We start from the raw sequence: 13,279 nt of genomic DNA, 5'->3' as shown, positions 1-13,279 counted from the left end.
ACCCGCTCGGCCCCGTCGATCCGCCCCGCGGCCAGGCGGGGACCCCCCGCGACCCCCCCCCGACCCCCCACTCCCCGAGGTGGCCGGCGGCTCCCCCGGCTCGCGCTCTCCGGCCCTCGCAGCGCCGGCGGGGACCCCGCCGCGGCTCTCAGCGTCCAGGGCCGGTCCCCGCGGCGATGTCGCCAGCCGCGCCCCGCAGTCCCTCGAGCCCCCTCCGCGCCCCCGCAGGCCCAGCGCCCATGGCTGCAGCCGCCGCGTCGCCCTCCTGGCCGCCCTCCGAGCGCCGCCCCCGGAGCAGCCCCGCGCTCATTGGCCCGCCGCCCCCCGCCCGCGCTCATTGGCCCGCTCGACGCCCGCGCTCATTGGCCCGCGCCTTCGGGGGGCGGAGCCTCATCGCCCCGCCCCCCCGGAGGCTCCGCCCAGGTCTCAAATCCGATTGGCTCTGCGAATCCCCCCCCACCACGGAGCAGCGGGAGGGGAAAGACGCCCAAAGCAGTTCAAATCTAGACGTATCCCCAAAAGCCAACAGGAAACCCGAGCTTCCTCCGCAGTCCCCCACCCCATCCCACCCCATCCCCGGACTTGGATATGCCGTCACGCCTCTTCGGGACTCAGTTTACCTGACACAAAGGAGGCGGGGCGAAAGGGGAGGGGGCGGTGAAGTTACCAGTGAAAATCTCGGACTTTCCCAAAGTGGCGATTTTCCGTAATGGGGAAGATTGATCAGTGCTTCCATCATCTCTCCAAATTCTGGCTGCCCATTGCGGGAGGGTGGGGGAGGTGAGGGGTGGGTGGCGGATGGGGAGGAGGGTTCTGCATGATGGGGTTCAGGGACCCCTGCCTAAAGAGATTCCCAGGCAAGTCAGACCTGTAACAGTGGCTTCTTGTTTTTACTTTGTGAACCCTGTTTAGAAACAGGACGTGGTTAAACATTGAGGCAACGCAGAAAAGTAACGTAAAAAAATGAGTCTTGCACTCGCTGATTCCCCTTTTCATGAGCAACCCCTGTGTATCCTTCAGGGGACCGATCTTCCACAAAGCGCCTTCCAGAGCAGTTTAACAGATATTTATGTATGTATGTATGTATGTATGTATGTATTTATGTATGTATTTATGTATGTATTTATTTATTTATGTATTTTTAAGGATTTTAAGTAATCGCTACACCCAAGGTGGGGCTAGATCTCACAACCTCAACATCAAGAGTGGCATGCTTTGCTGATGGAGCCAACCAGGCGCTGCAAAGGACCTTGAAATCTCAGGTCACGCTGAGCTGGATGCTTTACATACATTGCTTAATTGCAGCTAGATGCGGCAGGGTACTGTGTTATTCCTTTTTGCAGGTGAAGAAATCCAGGCCCAGAGAAAAGGAAGATCCCAGGAAAATGCTAGGTCTGCATGTGTTTGGAGAGCTGACCCGCCCGTAATTTCTCCATGACTGTCTCCTTGCCCCTTATTTTATTTAAAGATGTGATTTGTTTATTTATTTGAGAGAGCGCACTTTTTTTTTTTTTTTATAAACGGTTGAATAATTTGTCAAAAAGTGAGAGGGAGAAACAGACTGCCCATTGAACAAAGAGCCTGATGCAGGGCTTGAACCAAGGACCCTGGGATCACAATCTGAGCCAAAGGCAATTAACCAGTTGAGCCACCTAAGCTCCCCTCATTGCCCCTTTAGATGAATTACAGAGCAGACCATTAATTCTCCAACTGCTGAGGATGAAACGGATCTTCATTCCATCACTCATCCACTCTACCAATATTTGTTGAGCACCTCTGATGTGCCAGAGGGACAGGTAGTTTGTGCCATAGGCAGTGGGGACAACATGGGCCCTTAGCCCAACTCTGAGCACGGTTAGTGGGGCACTGTGGGACTTAGATAACTAACTGTGTGGTGTAGACACGAATGAACGAATGAATGGTGAACAGGGCAGTCTTGCCTCCTCCAGGGAGCTTCTCGCTCCTACTCCAGGACAGAAATTTAGACACATTTCCTCGGCTCAAGTGGGGACTTGCGGTTCTTCTTCTCCTTCTCCCCCTTTTATGTGATAGTTTTGGGAATTGCTTGGATTTAGGGTGAAGCCTAGAGAAACCCTCTGAAAGCACAGGACGTTCAGTTTTGTTGCCTGATTGCCTTTCAAAAAAAAAAAATCTATTTTGTAAGTTGACATGGAAGAAGAAAAAGGCTGAAAGGCTGTAGGGACAATCAAGACCATCACCGATTTGCTACAGATTGGTTTACGGGGGGGGGGGATATAAAATGAGGGGCCAGGGTTCGAACTACACACTTAGTAGGTTCGTGACCTAAGGCAAGGTAAATCAACCTCTTTGTGATTCAGTTTCCCCGGAGGATAGTACCCACCCCGTGGCTTGGTTGTTAGCATTATTATTATTTTTTAATTTTATTTATAAATTTATTTTTTTATTGGTGTTCAATTTGCCAAAGTTGTTAGCATTAAATATCAGTATATGTAGAGCGCTCAGGACGGTGGCACACGGTCTACGCCATGCAATAGCTATGCTCAGCCTCATCGTGCAAGCTAACGATCGTGAGGACTGCGGTTACTTTGAAGCACCCGTCTTCTCGGGTTCCCTACTCAGGGCTGCGGGCACAGGTTCCCCCATTCCCGCCCACCATCCGATACTGCGGGCTCTCCTCCTCCTCTAGCTCCGCCTCCGTTTCCAAGGCCGCCGGCCCGCAGTTGCGCGGTGCACGCCGGGCCTTGTAGTCCGTTCGCGGAGTCCTTTAGGCAGTGGCCTCGCGGGCGAACTGCATTTCCCAGCGTTCCTCGTGGCGGCGGCCGTAAAGCGCGGCGGTCGAACGGCCGGTTCCGGCTGAATGTCAGTGCGGAGCTGTGGGCCGGGGAGGAAGGTGGTTGGCGGTCCCTCTACCACCTCCGCCGCTGCCTCCTCCGCTTGTGCTGCGGCTGCGGGCGCCCGGCCGCTCGGGCATGAGGCCGTGAGGCGGGCACCGGGTCGGGGCCGCCGACATGTTTGGCCGCTCGCGGAGCTGGGTGGGCGGGGGCCATGGCAAGTCTTCCCGCAACATCCACTCCTTGGACCATCTCAAGTGAGTGTGTTGGGGGCTCCGGGGGGCGGGGGGCGGGGGGCAGGCCGCGCGGGGCTGCACGTGGGGATGGGGGCGCCGCGAGGTGGAGGACGGAGAGGCACGGCCCGGGAGGGGTGGCGCGGCGGCGGGGAGCCCGGGCGCCTGGGTTCGAATCCTGACACCGCCGCGCCTCGCCGTGTGACCTTGGGCAAGTGGCTTAGCTGCTCCGAGCCTCAGTTTCCCCATCGTTAAAGTTAAGGGGACGAGACCAGCTGACGGATGCAGACTTTGCTGGGTGGTGGTGGTACTTCTCAGGCTGCACAGCTGAGGGGTCAGAGACCTGGACCTGGGAGGCAGGCAGATCTGGGTTTGAATCCTAGCGTGTGAATTTAGGCCTCGGCTTCTTCAGTTGCAAACTGGATATTAGTGACAGCAGCTGCTCCCCTCTGATTGCTTGGAGGGTAGGATAAAGGAATGCATGTAAAACTGGCAGCACGTACAAAAGTGCTCAATGAAGGGCAGCCGTTGAAACTTTTTATTTTATTTTATTTTATTTTATTTTTTACCCGCCCCCCTCCCTTCCTGGGGAGTCTAAGGAGGGGACTATCAGAAGTAGAATTCCAAGGGCGGGCAGGTGGCCGACGCGGTTCTGGGAAGCAGGAGTGCACAGAACAAGCCTGGCAGGCAGACCCGCATTCAAACCGGCCCCCCTCCTACCGCTCAGTGGCCGTGTGACCTTGGACAAGTTACTTCACTTCCTTGAGCCTCTGGTCCCCATCTGCAGACGGGGAGAATGTGGATCTGGATCGTGCAAGGATTTAACCGCGTCCTGCGCAGAAAGAGATTGATCCAGTGTCTCTTACTCAGCAGGTGGCCAACACAGGGGTAGCTGTGTTTATCAAAGCTATAGGTGAGGGCTTCCTAGACCACCTCACCTAAAGTGCTTCCCCACCCCAGCTCCTTTCCGTCTTATCTTCGCCTTGATTTCATTCAGTGCCCGTCTCCACTATCTGCTTTTACTCTGTTTCCACTCCTTTTCTGTCTGCTCCTAAACTGGTCCTTCCAGGAGAGCAGAGACTGCTTGTTTTGCTCAAAGCTGTATTTCCAGCATCTGGCCCTGGGCCTGGCACACAGTAGGAGCTCAGTGGCTACAAAAAAAAAAAAAAAGTAGAAAAAAAATGAATGAATTGGGGACGGGTGCAGAGCATGCACACAAACCTAGGATTTTTTTTTTTTTTTTTTTTGGAGGGATGGGGAGAGAGGCGATGGAAAAGAGACTTTTGGGGAGGGAATGACTTCGGGGAGGGGGGCAATCTAGTATGTGGGGTGGCAGTTGGGTGGGGAGTAGGCAATCTTTTGCTTACGGGAAGAGATAGGCTGGTTTCTAGAGGGAGCTCCCAAGATTACTAATGGGAAGGAAAAAGGGGGAAGGCAGGGAGCAGAAGGGAGACAAAGGCCCAAGGAGAGGATTGGTGGGAGGGAAGTTAGTTGGGGCTTCTCGTTTGGCCAAGGGTTGGGGTGCTCTGCTCCTTAGCTGTGTCTTTTCTGGCACGGAGCAGGCGTTTCACAAATGTTTGTGGGTCTCAGAGTGGAGGGCAGGAAGAATCAGTATGTAGTAAGGAATGGTTTTAAGGGGGTGACGAGAGAGGACATGGGGAGGACAGAGGCACAGGACAGGATGGGGGTGTTTAGGGAAGCCAGAAATCCTAAAAGGGAGGGCAGCTGGACTGGAAAGGGAGAGGCAGAAGGATTTCAGGAATTTAGAGAGTGGGTGGATGTGGCTGAGATGGGGAGGATGGTTATCTAAAGGAGGTTAGGCATCCTGCCAGCATCCTGGCACCTGTAGGCTTTCACCTAGCTCTGCCTGCCTCCAGTCCTCGTAAAGTACTTTAGTAATTATTGAATGCATGTGTGTGTGTGTACATGCGCGCACATGTGTGTGCCATGTACTTAAGGACTTCCTGTGTGTTATTTCCTTTAGTCCTCACAAGTCTGTGAGTTATAGGAGCTGTTATTGTTTTCCATTTTATAGAAGTGGAAACTAAGGTTCAAAGAGGTTAGATTACTTGGCCACAAGGTGACAACAACTGAAACAGTCAAAGCCAGGCTCTGACTTCAGCGCTCGCACCCCGTGCACGGGTCTTCTGAGTGAAACTGCCTCCTAAGTCAGTTTGGGAAGACTTTCAACTCAGTTGAGTCTTTCTGCCCGATGAGGCATCCTCACCCTCCAGCCAGCCACGGAATGGTAAAGGTTCTCAGATGCCTTTGAAGTATCTGGAACTGCCCAGGTATATTGTTTAGGTTGGGTGCTTTTGGAAACCCGAGCTGCCTGTCCTATGAGGCAGATCAGCTTAATCCATATTACAGTCTGAGGAACCTGGCAATTGGGATACTGCCGTGGGGCTTTGCAGATCCCAAAATGACTTGGAAAAGAGTGTCCTAAACAGCTAGTTCGCACCCCGGTGGTTGTGATGTACTTCATTTGGCTCTGATAGTAAACATCTTGGGCCTTAAGTACGGACCAGCTTGTTCCCTGAGGGAGTTCACAGGCTGGCAGGGGAGACCGCCATTAACGCCAGTGACCATACAATGTGACAAGTGCTGGGATCTCTGTAGGTTCAGGGTCCTGTAGGAACCCCTGGCAACTTTTTTGGGGAGGCAACACCAGAGCAGAGTCTTCAAGGACAAGCAGGAGCCATTGTGTGGGGCTGCAGGATGTGAGAAGGGGATTCCTGGGGTTCGTGGAGTATCAAGGTGGGGTTGGTGGTTGTAGGAAATAAGGCTGCAGGTAGAATGGGGCTCGGGCTTCATCTGATAGGAAGGGCGACCAAGCATCCCAGTGTGCCTGGGACTGAGGAATTTCCCAGGATGGGACTTTCAGTGCTAAAACTGGGAAAGTCCTGGTCACACAAATATGCTCTGGGCTTGACCTAGGGCAGTGTGGGTGGAGAGGAAAGATTAAAAGAATTTAGAACTGGAAAAAAAAGTTTTTTGGACATGCAAAGCATCTAGGAGCCCTCCCCGTTTTAAAAATAGATTTTTTAAGAACAGTTTGAGATTTAAAGAAAAATCAAGAAGATAGTACAGAGAGCTTGAATTGCTTTTGTTATTCTTCGTAACATTCTCAGCTTTCAATTTTTTTTTTTCATTCATTTTCAGCTTTCAAACTGGAAAGGAAACTTTCTGTTAGACAAGGTTTTACTTTTGCTAAATACTGGAAAACCGTGTGCCTTTGGTCTTTGTGTACTGAGTCGAGTTAGAGACTCAGTTGAGGCAGGCTAAGATAGTAAGAGGTTATTTGCTACACGTCCCGGGTGATTTATTAGTCAAACTAGAGGCAAGGCCATGACATTGACTAACAAATGCCCACCAACAAGTAGAACCTTTACTGATGGAATTGTGTGATTGCTTAGAGCACCTTTAGCAGGAACTGCGAGTCCACAGACTGGTAGGAACTATTTTGGTGTTGTGTTGTGGCCTTAATCACCTTTGTGTGTGGGTCAACATTCTTGGTTGCAAATGACTGAAACCCAGCTGGAATTGCCTTATGCCCCAAATGGAATGGATTTGGAATTGATCCCTGAGCAGTCCCTCCTGGCTAAGCCTTGGCTGAGGCCAGGTGTTCAGACAAAGCTGGCAGTATGCGTCTCCAGTTCTTGTCTCTCCTTTCTTCTGTGTCAGTGTTGCTCTCAGCAGGCTGCAGGCTTACATCGTATCAGTCTAGCAATCCATGGGGGAAAAGGGAGCTTCTTTTCTAAATATCGAAGTCAGTATAGTTGGACCAGCCTGGGATCTCATGCCCGTCCCTGAGCTAGTCACTGTGGCAGGGGGTGTGGGGTGCTCTGACTGGCCCTTCTCTGGAGCCGAGGTGGCATCAGCTCCTCCCAAGCTAGTGGACAGAGAATGAGAAAAAGGTTTCCCATGGGAAAATCAGGAGTTGTTACCCAAAGAGAAGGAGAATGTATATCTAGCAGGCAGATGCTCACCTGTTCCTGGTTTAGTCAACTTTTGCCTAAGATAGCACTGATTATTTTTAAGGGTATAGTGTTGCCAGATTGATTTTTTTTTTATTTTTTTTTTTATTTAGAATGTTGTATTCACCATATCACTTATAATGAGCCTGAGGCACCCATTATGTCAAGTCCAACTTTTTCCAACAGAGTGCTCTAGACTCTTTTGCCATCCAGCTGGTTTTGGAGCCCAGGTGAGGGCCCTCTAATGCAGGCTAGGGAGTCAGAAGCATCCTTGGTAGGCAGACACCCATTGGAATGGAAGTCTAAAGGATGAGAGGTGTGCCAGGCTGTAGGGAGCAGGGTGGACGGGGGATGCTTTAGGCAGAGGAAATAGCATTTGAGAAGCCTAGAGGAGAGAGACAGGCTCAGGTCATTCAGCAAGGGGGTGCATATGGGGGAGGGGAAGTGAGGATCCCAGAGCAGACCGATGAGGCAGGAGAGGTCAAATCACATTAAGGAATTTGGACCTAAGCCTGAGAATAGTGGGCAGCCGATGAAGGTTTTTTTTTAATCTGGAGTGCTATGGTCCAGCCGAAGTTTGAAGGGTGGGTCTGGCAGGAAGTGGGCATCCAGTTGGACTGCTGCCTCCTGGGAAGTGAGGATGACCTAATGCAGGGGTGTTTTCTTGTGCCACCTCACTCTGATGGGCCTCCTGTTTCACTCTGTTACACACACATCACAAGCCCACTTGTATGCATCTTTGTTCTCTCCACTGGAGCTCCCCCTCCTCTTTCTGCCCACCCAAATGTCCAGCTGTATCATTGAAGTACCAGTTCTTCCATAAAAATTGCCCTGGTGACTTCAGCCAGCAAGAAGCTCTACTGTCCGAATGTCACTTGTTCTCATTCCCACTGTTCTGCTCAATTAACATATCATGTACTGTCTTCGCATTGCCAGAGTTAGACTAGCTGTTAGAAGCTCTGGGGTTTTCAAGCTTTATCCCAGCTGTGGGTTAGAGCCCCAGGAAGCTGGCCAGAGTTTCTTGGGCATGTCCTTTTGCTATCAGTAATGGTCTTACTTGATCGTGTGTTGTCTTTCCCAATTTGGGCATAAGCTTCATAAGAGACCTTGGTGGCTTGTTCACCTGGGAATTTTGTCTAATGCTGGCACAGGGCCTGATACATAAGTGCTCAACGAGTATTTGTCAGAGGATGAACAGAAGAGGCAAGTTCTGGCCAGGCTTTATTTAACAACGGCCTGTTCTGGCCAGTTTGGTCCCAGCTGCCATGCTGGAGCTGTGACTTTGTGTAGGGCTGAAAGCCATGCCTACACCCTCTTGTGGTTGCCAGCATCTCAAATCTCAGATCCAGTCTCACTGGCTGGCCCAGTTTGGCATCTTTCTGGGGTGATTCATTGGGAGAAACACTGTCTATAACACCACCTTTCCCCAATCCTCTGGTCTCTGCACCCTGTGTGGAGCTTCTTGTCCTGCTGGCCAGGGGGCTGGGCACTGACCAAGTGTGGTTTCCAAGATACAGAGTGCTCTGCGTAGTTTCTGCCCTGGTGCTGAGCAGACCAAACAGACAAAGGCTCTGCATCCCTCTGTCCCCCAGACATTGTTATTTGGGGATGTGTGCTTTGGAGGAATGGACCTCTAGTCTCCTTAGGCCTCTGCCACTCTACTTATCCTTTCTCACACTTTAGCTTATGGCTAAGTTTCAGGATCTTCCGGTAGGAGCATCCTAGGAGGCATATTATGATATAGGTCATAAAACTTGTATGAACATAGCGTGTCTGTCTCTGAAGTGGACGTAATTATTATTGACTGTAATGGTTTAACCCGTGAAATAAGTGACTCTTGAGAGAGTAGGGTCTGTGGAGGCAGAATTTGTTTACAATCCATCGTCTTTGGTGAGGAGCCTGTATATATTGCTTGTATACTGGCAACAGGCTATGGTGTTCTAGTTTCCAGGCATTTCAGACTCTTCAGCTTCTCTCTAGAGTTCGTGTGTGTGCAGGGTCTGATACTGAGATTCTACATCCTACAGAGCTTGTGCTGGAGATATTATGATGTTGGCTGTTTTCCAAAGAAATAGAGTAAGGGTCAGTTATCAGGACTGACTTCGAGATCTGATATGTATCATGCCTTTTTGGTTTGCTGTTTATCTGCTTGGTTACCTTACATGCTAAGCATTCATAACTTTATCCAAATGCTTGGCTAATAGCAGCATTTACTTTGTTGTTTGCATTTTCTATCCTATCATGGTTATAAGTAAGGGGTCTGGAGTCAGACTGCCTGGGTCCCCTGCATCGGGACTCTGGGCAGGTCCTCGCCTCCCCGAGCCTTAGCTCCCCAAAGCATCAACCCAGCGAGATTATTGTTAAGGGTTTAATGAGTGAATACATCTGAGGCACTCAGAAAAGGACCTAGCAAAAGGAGGGCCTAGTGCAGTGGCTTTGATGATGATGATAAAAATGTGTGTGCGCGCGCGCGCGCACGCACACACACACACACACACACACACGTTTGAGAGAAAATTTTTTCATTGTACCGGTGATCATTGTAAGAGAAAACTCTGTCCTGCCCTTGGAAACTTATCTGAGATAAGGACAGAGTCTTACACACAAAAGTGGCTACGGTAACATTGTTGATCATCTAAACAATGAGGACTCCTAATATCCAGCAGAAGAGTAACTGCAGTGTTTGTCTTGTCAGTGGTATACTATGTGGCCATTACAGATGCTTGCAAACAGTTGACAATGACAAAAAATGCTTTTATTACCTGAAGGAGGGAGGTGGGAAAGAGGAGCATGGAAATACCCATGAGCTCAACTATGTGAATATCCACAGCAAAGCAAAAGACCGGAGGAAATACATCACATTCCAGGCAGCGCTCATCTCTGGGCAGTGGTGTTATTGACATCTCTTTTGTTGTTGAGGTGTTTAACCTTCCTAAAATGAGTGTTACACTGAGAATCAGAAAGTTTTGAACTATATTAATATCTCTAGGTAGTTGAATTGCTTGATCTTCCAAAGCTCTGGCATTCGATGCAGCATTAAAATATTAAACCTTAATCCATTCAGCTTTTTTCCCCAGTACATTTCAGCAAACATGTATTGAGGATCTCTTCCTTTCTAAAACATTACCCAAAACAGTGTGTTAGGGCATAGTGGGTGTGAAAAGATGAGCAAGGTGCAGGTACAATAGAAGAAATCTGGAGATTGAGATGTAGTGGTGGGTATTTGCATCTACCAACAACAAACATTTAGAAAATGAGTATTTCAAACACTACCATTTACAGCAGCATCGAAAAACATCAGTTACCTACAAATAAATCTAACACAAGATGTGCCAGACCCCTATCACAGCCAATACTGAAAGAAATGTAAATGTCATGTTACCTAATTGTAAGGATGTCAGTTCTCTCTATATTTAGCTATAGATTTAGGGCAATCTTAAAGGAAATCTTAGCAAGTATTTTTGTGGAAGTTGAGAAGGTGATTTTTAAATTTATACAGGTAGGTAAAAGGCCAAGAATAGCCAAAATAATAATGAAAAAAAAAAAAAAGGAAAAAAGTTGAAGGACTTCCATTATCACATAGCAGGATTTATGATACAGCTTAGCATGGTATTAGCACAAAGGTAAATGAATAGATCAATGGAACTAGAACATTCAGAAAGAGTTCCCACATGTGCAGTCATCTGATAAACGACAGAGGTGACATTAGAGTGCTTTGGAGAACTCAGGACCTTTTCAGTAGTTGATGCTGAGTCAACTAGATATCCAGAGGGGAAAAAACAAATTTTGGCCAGTATCTTGCCCAATACACAGAAAAATGAGTTCCAGATGTATGCTAAGTCAAAATGTGCAAGGTAAAACAGAAAGTTCACAGTAACAGGTGCTTGCTACCCTGCCGTCTCCTGCTCCTGTGACCAGGGCTTGAGAACTGCCCTCTCTGGCTCATTGCACGACCCCTGGCCCTCAGCTTCTGGGATCTGTAAGAAATAAGTCTTGTGGCTCTACTTCCTTTACGTGGGTGTCTTGAAACTACACCTTCAATCAAAAGGACCCTGTGGGTTTCACTTCCCCAAGGTGGGAGCTCCCATACTAAGGGAGCTTCCTGCTGCCCCCGTGTGGGTGGCTGGTGCCTCTTCATTCAACTGCATATTCTTAATTCAGCATTCCAGCTCCCCCTTCTCAACACAGAAGGCTTCACTAAGAGATACCAGGATTTAGAAATCAGGGCTGGTCCTAAAGATTTCAAACTCTCTTATCCCTCTTGGGGGTCTTCAGAGCGGACCCGCTTACCCAGGCCTCTGCCTTTCCCACCGGGTGAAGAATGTGTTGGTGAGATGCTGTGGGTGCCATCCTCTTCATAGAGGGAAACACCAGAGTGGGGAGGATCTGCCTTTCCCCACCTCCACCCCCACTCCCCATGCTGCTGAGGATGCCTGTCCTGGACGGTAGGGGGTATACTGTGGGCCAGATGCAGAGCGTCACTGATGGCCACAGTGTAAGTGATGCAGTGGCTCTGAAACGTCAGTGGGAGCTGGTTCAGAATGCAAACTTGGGGCCCTGCGCCCAGGAGTCATCTTCGGCAGGGGTGGGGCGGGGTGGGTCTCAGGTGGGAAACTAGAAGCTGCAATTTAAAGAGGATTTTGTTGGAGGGGGCCGGTGAAGCACAATTCGTAAAACTCTGCTCTTTGAGCTTCTTGAGGAGAAGGCACGGGAGAGGAGGTGGAGGCAGAGGTTCCCGGGTGGGTCCTCCCACGATTCATCCAGGGTGCTTCAGTGCCATGGAGCCCCCTTCGCACAGGGGGGAATGGCCTCCACGCCCCCGCGCAGTCCTGCTGGTACATTGGGCACACGTGGTGGAGATTTCTAAATTTGGAGAGGTGTTCTAGTTGTATGTTGCACGCAGTCTTTAATTGATTACATGATTAAGGGACTCCTTAAACTGTCTTTCAGATGTAACGAGCAGCAACAACATGAATACATAAAACCCAGCCCCCTAAAGCGGATTAGTCCTTAGGGTTCCAAGGTTCTCCTGATTTATTATACCCTACCTATTTTTAGAGACTTTCAAAGTAGGACCCTACCTATTCTTTCCCTGCCTTGCTCTCACCAGCCTCACCTCCAGACTAAAGATGGTGATAACGTCAGGAGGTGATTCTTCCTGAATCCGTCCCTCTTGCTGTCCCCCTTTTCTTCCCAAACCATGACAGCTGAAGTCAGTCTATGGGCCCTGGAGACGCTGGTTTTTAAATTTTATTTATTAAATTTATAATATTTTTCAAGTTTGTAAGTTCCGGTTAATTAACAGTGTAATTAATTTCAGGTGTAGAATTTAGTGACTCATCACTTTCATGCAATACCCCGTGCTCATCCCAACAAGTGTGCTCCTTAATCCTCATCCCTCTTTTTACCCCTCCCCCCCTCACATCGCCCTCCCACCCCGGGGGCCATCAGTGTGTTCTCTATAGTTAAGAGTCTGTTTCTTGGTTTGTCTCTCTCCCTCCCACCCGTGTTTGTTTCTTAAATCCCGCATGAGTGAAATCACACGGTATTTGTCTTTCTCCAACTTACTTCATTTAGCATTATACTCTCTAGCTCCATCCACATTAGATACAGAAATGCTAACTCAAAGGGAGTGGATGCCTGGCTGGCACAGGCCATACAGCATGAGATTCTTGATCTCAGGGTTGTGAGTCAGCCTCACATTGGATGTAGAGATTACTTAAAAATCTTAAAAAAAAAAAGACAACTCTGAGGGAAGGGGAGGGAGGCGCTTTTGGGAGCCAGGAGGCAGGGGCATCAGCATCTTCAAGTGGTCTTCGAGGGATGTATGCACTCAGATGTTTATAATAGAACAAAAATAGCCAAATTATGGAAAGAGTTCAGATGCCCATCAACAGATGAAGATGTGGTCTATATAGACAATGGAATAATACTCAGCCATAGAAAAGAATGAAGTCTTGTTGTTTGCAACAGTGCTCTCACGAACCGTGCAGATGGCACTCCTAGGGCATCTAGCCAGGCCCTAGGTCCCACACTGCCCAGGACTGGCCTCGGTGATTCTTTCTATTGCCTTGACCACCAGTAGAGGCCTGAGGATGGGACTCAGTCTATCTGCCTCTACCCCTGTGGCAGGCACAAGCCTGGAGCAGCAAAGGCCTCCCAGGAACATTTGGTGGGTAAAGCACAGGGCCTTAGCCTCCCAGACCTTCCTAACTTCAATCTGTACCCAGCAAAGAAGGTTGATGCCTTGAACTGC

The 13,279-nt window shown here is 49.4% G+C and overlaps 1 protein-coding gene across 10 annotated transcripts in view; it reads left to right on the top strand.

The window, feature by feature from the left end:
- The first annotated feature begins 2,823 nt into the window (after positions 1-2,823).
- The window catches only part of CLEC16A (C-type lectin domain containing 16A), a 196,460-nt gene continuing 186,004 nt past the window's right edge, over positions 2,824-13,279 (top strand). For 5 of the 10 annotated variants that reach the window (XM_049111392.1, XM_049111391.1, XM_049111398.1 and 2 more), the window contains exon 1: positions 2,824-3,070. In XM_049111392.1, the coding sequence (XP_048967349.1) occupies positions 2,991-3,070 (80 nt within the window). In that variant the 5' untranslated portion in view covers positions 2,824-2,990. The remainder of the gene's footprint in view (positions 3,071-13,279) is intronic. The other 5 variants (XM_049111390.1, XM_049111389.1, XM_049111393.1 and 2 more) reach the window with 1 other exon arrangement.

Source organism: Canis lupus, chromosome 6 (genome assembly GCF_003254725.2).
Source record: "Canis lupus dingo isolate Sandy chromosome 6, ASM325472v2, whole genome shotgun sequence".
Classification (NCBI taxonomy): Eukaryota; Metazoa; Chordata; class Mammalia; order Carnivora; family Canidae; genus Canis; species Canis lupus.
This window is presented reverse-complemented; position numbering and strand designations above follow the sequence as displayed.